This window comes from Piliocolobus tephrosceles, chromosome 10, assembly GCF_002776525.5.
Source record: "Piliocolobus tephrosceles isolate RC106 chromosome 10, ASM277652v3, whole genome shotgun sequence".
Taxonomy (NCBI): Eukaryota; Metazoa; Chordata; class Mammalia; order Primates; family Cercopithecidae; genus Piliocolobus; species Piliocolobus tephrosceles.
In genome coordinates this window covers 100596209-100605919 of record NC_045443.1, presented here as the reverse complement: position 1 = coordinate 100605919, position 9711 = coordinate 100596209, and the positions used below count along the sequence as shown (strand labels likewise).

At 41.1% G+C, this 9711-nt stretch overlaps 1 protein-coding gene across 1 annotated transcript in view; it reads left to right on the top strand.

Moving 5' to 3' along the window:
* Positions 1-1049: 1049 nt before the first annotated feature.
* The window catches only part of PAH (phenylalanine hydroxylase), a 70299-nt gene continuing 61637 nt past the window's right edge, over positions 1050-9711 (top strand). Inside the window, exons 1-2 of the mRNA XM_023189187.2 lie at positions 1050-1570; positions 5621-5728. Of these exons, the coding sequence (XP_023044955.1) occupies positions 1511-1570; positions 5621-5728 (168 nt within the window). The 5' untranslated portion in view covers positions 1050-1510. The remainder of the gene's footprint in view (positions 1571-5620; positions 5729-9711) is intronic.

Genomic DNA, 9711 nt, shown 5'->3' with positions numbered 1-9711 from the left:
AGAAAGAAAGAAAGAAAGAAAGAAAGAAAGAAAGAAAGAAAGAAAGAAAGAAAGAAAGAACTGAAGCATGGGCTTGACCAAATCAGTGGTAGAACCAAGAGTTAAACCACTTGTTTTGAATCCTAATCCTGAATTTTTATTATTTTTGTTTATTTTATTTTTTATTTTTTATTTTATTTATTTTATTTATTTATTTATTTTTTGTCAGATGCTTGGTCAAAGAACAGTGGGAGGAGAGGGATGGGTTTCCAGCAACCTTTATTATTGGCTTATTTTCTTACCGCCCATTAATTTCTCTTGGGAAAATATTAAGCAGGCACTCAAGGCTTGAGGCCCCTGAGTTTTTACATCCTTTCTGAACCTCTGAACCTGCTTTCCAGCATTCTTTTATACTTTGTTTTACCTGCTGGTCACTAATGCCTCACCTCAGTCTTCTCTAAAAGTGTGGTTAATGACATCTTCCTGACTATCTGAAGACCACTGGCCAAAACCCACCAGCTTACTCATATATTATTCCCCTACTTTACTTTCTTCAAAAGACTTAGCCCTGACTAAACTTATTTATATGTTTATTTTCTGCCCACCAGAATGGCAGCGTGGCTGGGGAGGCAGAGTCTGTTTTGTTCATTGCTGTATTCCCAAAGACTAGACCACCACCAAGCACACAGTATAGGTCTCAGCAATTATTTGTTGTCAAATTTATGTGGACATGCTTTTAAACAATATCTTCCATTTACTCAGTGTTTATGTGGAAGAACTGCACTAAATTTTAATGCATTTCTTTATTCCTATTCTTAAAACCTTCCAGCAAGGTGGCTCTACCACTCTCCTTTTCTGAGCTTCAGGAGCAGTTATGCGAATAGCTGGAGAACACCAGGCTGGATTTAAACCCAGATGGCTCTTACATTTGCTCTTTACCTGCTGTTCTCAGCGTTCACGTGCCCTCTAGCTGTAGTTTTCTGAAGTCAGTGCACAGCAAGGCACTGCGCTTAGAGGTTAACAGAAGGGAAAACAACAACAAAAATCTAAATGAGAATCCTGACTGTTTTAGCTGGGGGTAAGGGGGGCGGATTATTCATATAATTGTTATACCAGACGGTCGCAAACTTATTCCAATTGCAGAGAACCCGCTTCCCAGGCTTCCGAGAGTCTCGTAACTGTCTAATCGACCGGGCTTGGGTGGCCGGTCGCTCCCTGGTGTCTTCCCATTACCCAGGGAGCGCAGTCAAGTGGTGCCTCCCGCATTCCCCCCACTTTCCCTTAGCCCTTCCCCTCCGGCCCGTCCTGGCAGGTGACCTGGAGCATCGGGCAGGCTGCCCTGGCCTCCTGCGTCAGGACAACGCCCACGAGGGGCGTTACTGTGCGGAGATGCATCGCGCAAGAGACACCCTTTGTAACTCTCGTCTCCTCCCTGATGCGAGGTTAAAACCTTCAACCCCACGTGCTGTTTGCAAACCTGCCTGTACCTGAGGCCCTAAAAAGCCAGAGACCTCACTCCCGGGGAGCCAGCATGTCCACTGCGGTCTTGGAAAACCCAGGCTTGGTCAGGAAACTCTCTGACTTTGGACAGGTGAGCCAGGGCAGCCTGAGCTGCTCAGGTAGGGGAATTTGGGCCTTCGGAGAAAGAGGTCTGAAGACTGCTGGTGCTTCCTGGTTTCCTAAGCTCAGTAAGAAGTCTGAATTCTTTGGAAGCTGATGAGAATGTCCAGGAAGTCAACAGACAAATGTCCTCAACAATTGTTTCTAAGTGGGAGAACATCTGTCCTGGGTGACTTTCACAGGAATGAGTGACCATTGCTTTAGGGGGCTGGGGATCTGGCCTCCAGAACTGCCACCAATTAGCTGTGTATCTTTGGACAAGTTACTGTCCCTCTCTGTTGTCTGTTTACTCTTCTATACACTGAAGGGGCTGGTCCCTAATGATCTGGGGTGGGATGTGGAGTCCTTCTAGATTTCTTTTGTAATATTTATAAAGTGCTCTCAGCCAGGTATCAAAATGGCAAAATTGTGAGTAAGTATCCTCCTTTCATTTTGGGAAGAAGATGAGGCATGAAGAGAATTCAGACAGAAACTTACTTAGACCAGGGAGGCAGAAACTAAGCAGAGAGGAAAATGACCAAGAGTTAGCCCTGGGCATGGAATGTGAAATAACCCTAAATGTGACTTGGAAATAATGCCCAAGGTATATTCCATTCTCCAGGATTTGTTGGCACTTTCTTGAGGTGAAGAATTGCAGAATACATTCTCTAATGTGACCCTATATATTTACCCATGGCAAGAAGTCTACTCCTGGACTCTGAGATTCAGTCATAAAGCTAGACCTGGGAAGTAATGTGAGTCTGCAGTGCCCTGTCATCTGTAGGATTAGGGAGAAGAGTTGTCAGTAGAGAACAGGGAGGCTGGAGAGAAAAGAATGGTTGATGTTAACGTTAATATAACTAGAAAGACTGCCCAACTTTGGACTGATTTTTTTTTTTTTTTTAAAGATTCAAAAAAAAAAACTTCTTATGAAAGTGGTGCATGGCTCTTAGGAGATAGAACTTATTGTACAGAGGAACAGCGTGAGAGTCAGAGTGATCCCAGAACAGGTCCTGGCTCCATCCTCCACGTAGTTTTGTTGCTGCTGGCAATAGGGTCCCCACAACCGTGGGAAGCGGTTAGGGGCAGCAATCTCATCAGGAAAGCATGGGGGTTTAAAGTTCTTTATAGAGCACTTAGAAGATTGAGAATCCACAAATTGTATTAATAACAAACAAAAGTAGTGTCTTGTTATATAGTAAATGTGAATTTGCAGACACATTTAGGGAAAAGTTATAATTCAAAAAAATAGGCTGCATATTTTATCAATGGTTCCAAAATTTTCTATGGTTAAGAATCACCCGGGATGGTTTTGAAATGGCAGTTTCCGAGACAACCTGATTTAATAGGTTTAGGTAAAGCCCAGGGAACTGCATTATAAGCTGTTAGCAGTGGTATTGACTAACCATCTGGTGACTGGACCAGAGTAAATCTTTTACTTCGCAAAAAACAGAGGACTAAATTCCCATATAATGTCCATAGCAAAGGGAACTATATAGAACAATTGATAATTAGGAGCCGTAGTTCTTGACCAGCCTCCACTACCTATGTGGCTTCAGGTGAGTTACTTTCTCCCTTTGGCTCTAAGTTTTCCCCATCTGTAATGTGAGAGAGTTTAACTAGATGAGCACTAAGGACAAATCAATTTCTGTTGGTTAATTATTATAAAGTACCATGCGGGCATCAAATGTCAAGTGGAAAGCATAGATAAAGAAGTGATTGTGCACCTGGGCTGAGGGGCACAAACATTTCCCAAGAGAAGTGAGACCCAAAAGAGCCTTTAAGGCAGGTGAGATCTTGGAAAGGGAAATTTGGTGATTGCTCTAATGAGGAGCTAAAAAGGCAAGAAAGAAAGCAGCTTGGCTGGAAAGGAGGTTCCTGTAGTGGGCCTCCAGAGATAAGGTACCCCAGAAACTGCCAAACATCAGTAAGAAGCCATGGGGAGGGAGCATTTGAGGGATTCTAAGTAGAAGAAGGACACGAGGAAAAATGTCAGGCTGGATCCATGCAGGCCACTAAGAAATGGATTCAGGTGATGGCAGTGGGAACAAAGAAAGGACCTGATGCCCAGAGGCATTTCTGCAGAAGACGAGATCAGACTTGTGATTGGCTGAACACACACTGGAGTGGGGTGGGGATTGGGAGGTGACTCAACTTCCAGCCCAGGTACATTCAAGTCTGAATTGCCCTCGTCAAAGGTAGCACCTGTTGACGTATATCAGAAATATCTTACTTTTCTTGGAAGCCAACAGGAGAAAAGTGTTGCCAAGTGAACTAGAAACAGAAATATCTTTTGTCATTTCACAGACACTGGAAAGAAGGCGGCTCAGCGTTCTTTGGTAGGAAGAAGACTGAAGTCAGAGACTCATCTGTACCTCTCTGGCAGGGTTTAAAAGGGGGAAGGGGAATAGAGGCTGCAAGAGATTGTGATTCATGGACAGTATGCAGAGATCAAATGACCTGGGTTCAGATCCTGGCTCCACTGCTAACTGTGTAACTATAGGCAAGTTAACCTCTCTAAGCCTTAATTTTCTCATCAATAAAAGGAAGCACTTGGTGCCTAATAAAACCTACCTCTTAGGTTGTTGCCAGAATTACATGAGATAATCCAAATCAAGTGCTTATTATAATACCCGGAAATTATAGGCTCTAAATAAATGGTGTATTAACAGTTTTTTAGAAAGATAACATCATGATCAAAATAGGGATATTTAACGGTTTAGTCTTCCATTTCATTTGAAGCTCCCTGTAATCACTCTTGCTGATAAATTTGTTTTTTCCCTCACACCTCAGTTTCATGGGGATGTTTTGGCAAAACTCTGAATTTTCTGAGTTGAAAGAATTTTTTGCTAAGGGTCATCAGTATTCATGCAGGGCTTGTTATTCTGAGTCACTAAGAGTTTTCTAACACAGCCTTCTCTCATTGAGATGATGTAACATCCATTCCATTAATTTCATTAACTTGCTTACAAGAGAGTAATTGTTCTGCAAATTTGTTTCTTCCCAGTTTTAGGTACCTGCTGTTTATTGTGGGCACACATAGAATTTTATGTATTATTTTTAAACTTAGGCTAATATTTTAGCAAACTCTGGAATGTCAGTCCTAACCCCAACCTTGGTTTTCTGTCACATGCACATAGTAAGTGCTAGATCCTGGACATTCTTTGAGATTTAGTTTAAGACTAAGTTTATTTTCTAATGGGTTATTTGTATACTTTCATGGATTTTGTGGCTCTTTTTCAACAATTGGATATCTCAGATCTCAGCATATGGGAGCAAGTTAATGCTTCCCAAGATCTTTGCCAAAGGTCAAGAGATCATTTTTGTGTATTTATAATATTTCCATCATTTTTATACATTTCTCAAAATTCTTTTTAAACTGTTCTTTTTCTTTTTTCATCATCTGAATACTGTTTTGACAGAGCTTGTTCTTAGCATGCTTTTACAGATGAGAAAATGAAGAAAGATGAGTGATTTGCCCAAAGTAGTCCACCTGGAAAATGAAAGAGAGAGGATTCCAATCCAGGTCTTAGGACTCAAAAGCCTGTGTATGTTCCATTTTTAGTACTTTCCACACTGTATTTCTCAATGTCTTTCTGGGACATTTTATAAACCATATTATATCACCTCTAAGGATCTTTCAGTTTGTTATATATGTGTCTATTAAATTAGATTGTGAGCTCCTAAAAGGTAGAGCATTGTCTTACTCATCTTTAAATTTCTCAGAGCCCAAATAGTGTCTGGAACCTAGTAGGTGCTCATTAAAAGTATTGAATTTACAGGATTGAATGGTGACATCAATGAATAATTGAAGCTTCCTTAAGTTGATAACTGACTCAGTGGCATCATTGATCATTTAATTGCCTTGGACTTACTTATTTTCCACCACACTACATATTTCTGTATGAAATATATATAGCTCGTTGTATTGCAAGATTTAACTAGAAGAAAGAGTTCATGTTTGCTTTGTCCATGGAGGTTTAGTAGGAATGAATTGCTAACCTGTGGAAAATGTTTTAACCAAATGCATCTTATCCTGTAGGAAACAAGCTATATTGAAGACAACGCCAATCAAAATGGTGCCATATCACTGATCTTCTCACTCAAAGAAGAAGTTGGTGCATTGGCCAAAGTATTGCGCTTATTTGAGGTCAGTGCTGCATTTATGTTTGTCTTGGATAATGTCGTAGCAAACTTCCATGTTATTTTCTAGTTAGATGCAATGAAAAGAACACAGGATCTGGAACAGGCAGATTTGAATTTCAGCTCAGGTTCTTACATTAACCAACTGTGTGACCTTAGCTAAGTCATTCAATCTCTCTGAGCTTCAGTTTTTCCATTCATAATATAGTGCTGATAATAGGTGCCTTGTCAACTTCAACAGGAACTTGGTGATGAAATAATGTGTTTTGTAAAATGCCTAATCACATGTGTGATTAACTATAATCATATATGACACATGTGATTACATTTCACGTAACATGTAATCACGTGTGTCACATACGATTACAGTTAAAGACTAGACAAAAATGAGAAATAAATATTAATTGTTTTATTGGCTAACTTAATATTGATTGTCCTCTATGTGTAGGTGTAAAATAATATGCAAGACACCATTCCTTTCTTCAAGCAGCTTAACTCAAAACTATGTTTTAGAAAATAGCTAATGTTCTTCAAGACATTGGTAAATGTTTTATGATTAAAGTGGTTCCATAATTAATAAACTTGGGAAACTTGGGCATATTATTTTACCTGATTTCTTTATTAAAGGACTTTTAGAGTCTCTAAAACTAATTATACTAAGTCGTTTAAAGAGAGAAATGTATGTATTATTTTCCAAACTTACTTGACTGTGGATCCTTTTTTATTTTAAGAAGAACATTTATTAACATCTCGGAACAGAGTTCAGGAAATATTGATTTGGGTGTTTGCTGGGCAGCCAAACTTCACAGAACTCCAAATAAGTTTCCTCATCCAGATTCCTCCCAAGTACTATGCTAATATTTTTGCTGGGATTCTGTCCCACCTGAAAATGCATTGCTTTATACTGAGATTCCTGTGACCTCTCTAGCTGATTGGGAGGCAGGGGTAGCACATTGGTCAGGGTTGTGCGCATAGTTAGTGCTCAGTGTGTTTGGGCATGCAATCAACAAATCATTTTGTGGCATGACTGGACATGATTAGATATCTTGTGAAAACCTATGATGTTCTCAGCACTATGGGTGGGGAGGAAGATGGGGGATACACAGAAATTGTAAGGAAGAAAAACTGCCTCCTTTAGGATCTAGCAGGAGAAGCAAATATTCTGAGTAGCTGGGGAGGGAAGGCAGAGCATGAGAAGTTATCTCAGTAAAAGGTAACTTTATAGACATGATCTTATTCAGTCTTATGAAAATAACATGAGGTAGGAGCTATTTCTGCTCCCATTTTTCAGAGATAGAAACTGAGGCTTAGAGGGATTAGGTAAATGTACCCAAGGTCAAACAGCTAGTAAATACTGAAGACATCATTTAAACCCAGGCATTCTGACTCCAGAACCTACAGACACTCTTAACTGCTATTCAGTACTGCCCCAGACAGAATGGGCTTCATAGTTTGCAAGGCCCATTGCAAAATGAAAACGTGGGGTCTCTTCCTCAATAACAGGAAACAACACTGTTAAAAGTAGTAAAATATATAACTTTGTCCTGTCTTCAGTGGTCTCTCTCATGTCCTGTTATGGTGTTTTTGATTTGCCATTTAGTTGTGCTCTCCTTCCCTGGGCACAGTGGCCCTCTAACTGCTGGGTTCCCTCTCCAGCCAGGGCTGGGCTGACAGTTAAGCCTCTACCAAGGATGGGGAAATCCATGTTTCATTTCCGTGGGCCTGCTGTACCAACCCACAGTGACAAGCTATCCCCCAAGAGATTGTAACCTCTGGATGGAGAATGGAAACAAAGCTTGCCTAAAGCCAAACCACCTGCCAAATCCCCTGCCAGATCTCTTAGGATTGGGGGAGAGTGGCAGCTGAATATGAGCTTCCCCGCAAAGGCCATGCCTCCTGGTCATGACTCCGGGCAAAGGGCAGTAGTGGTGGGGAGGTAAGACCAGGAAGGGGAAGGCTGTGTGGGCCCAGAGGTCCAACAAGCTTGAAAGCCAGCCCTTAGAACCATGGCTGAGAAGGTAAGGAGAGGGCAAATGGTGTGATTACGTATGAGCTGAGTCTCCAAATACCCAGCATGTGCGTCATTGTCCCATTGGACTTTGCTTATCAAACACAAATTCAAAAGTCGTTATTAAGAATTTCATCTCACGCCTGTAATTCCAGCACTTTGGGTGGCTGAGGCAGGTGGATTACGAGGTCAGGAGATCGAGACCATCCTGGCTAACATGGTGAAACCCCATCTCTACCAAAAATACAAAAAATTAGCTGGGCATGATGGTGGGCGCCTGTAGTCCCAGCTACTCGGGAGGCTGAGGCAGGAGAATGGCGTGAACCCGGGAGGTGGAGCTTGCAGTGAGCCCAGATCGCACCAGTGCACTCCAGCCTGGACTACAGAGTGAGACTCTGTCTCAAAAAAAAAAAAACAAAAACAAAACAAATTCCAAGAAGGTTGCAAAGAACATGAAGAACGTGAAACCCCAAGTGTGATTCCTGTGGGATGACACTGGTTGCACATCCCAGAAGCTGGCCCTGACCTCATACATCTTTTATGAAGCTTTCCTTGAATTAATTACGATCTTCTCAGTGTTCCCAAAGCACTTCTTATGTTTAACTGCAGCACTTCCTTGTTTGCTCAGTGTGTACATTTATGTCTAGACTTGAGGATGGTTTCTTCAAGAAGGGAACCTTGAGTCATGTTTATATCCTCAACAGAACCTGAGTTTTATATACGTTGTGTTCAATTAAGAATGAAATTCAATCTAAAGAAAATTTTTTTAACTTAATAAATTTTTTAAGTTAAAAATGTTTTAAAAGTATCTTTTCACTTTTTGAACCAATTATTATTATTATTATTATTATTATTATTATTATTATTATTGAGACAGGGTCTTACTCTGTCACCCAGGCTGGAGCGCAGTGGCGCGATCTCAGCTCACTGCAACCTCCGCCTCCCAGGTTCAAGCGATTCTCATGCCTCAGCCTCCCGAGTAGTTGGGACTACAGGCACATCATGCCCAGCTAATTTTTATAATTTCAGTAGAGACAGGGTTTCACCATGTTGCCCAACCTGATCTGGAACTCCAGGACTCGAGTCATCTGCCTGCCTTGGCCTCCGAAAGTGCTGGGATTACAGGCATGAGCTACCAGGCCTGGCCAAAGCTGATTAATTTCTTACCCTGAGTTTTTAAATATAATTAAATCTTGTGATTGAATATATGAATAAGTAGAGAAAAGAGATCTCCTATTTAGAATTCCAAACAATTTAAGTAGTGAGTTTTTATAGTGACTTTTTTTCCCAAAAAGTACCGCATGGAAGGGGGAGAAAAGTCTCTTTACAGTGGTGAAATGTGACAAAGACACCTCAGCCATGTGACCAAAATCAACATTATTCAAAAAGAAACTGAATATTAAAACAAACCTTTCCTTAATAGTAAAAAAATAAATAAAATTAACATAATCAGTGATGTCATGTTGATAGTATGAATTCTTGGTAGGATGAAAATGGCACATTACCCCTGTGGTCTTCCTCCCCACAATCCATAACCTCCGTCTAACCATGAGAGAAAAAAATCAAATGAATCCTAATGAGGAATATTATCCAAAATACACGACCATTACTCCTGAAAACTCTCAGGGTCATCAAAAACAAGTACTGTCTGGGCAATTTTCATAGCCAAGAGGAGCCTAAAGAGGCATGAAGACTCAGGCCAGGCATGGTGGCTCACGCCTGTAATCCCAGCATTTTGAGAGGCTGAGGTGGGCATATCACCTGAGGTCAGGAGTTTAAGACCAGCCTGGCCAACATGGTGAAACCCCATTTCACTAAAAACACAAAAAATTAGCTGGGCGTGGTGATGGGCACCTGTAATCCCAGCTACTTGGGAGGTTGAGGCAGGAGTATTGCTTGAATCAGGGGGGCAGAGGTTGCAGAAAGCTGAGATCGCACCATTGCCCTCCAGCCTGGGCAACAAGAGTGAAACTCTGTCTCAA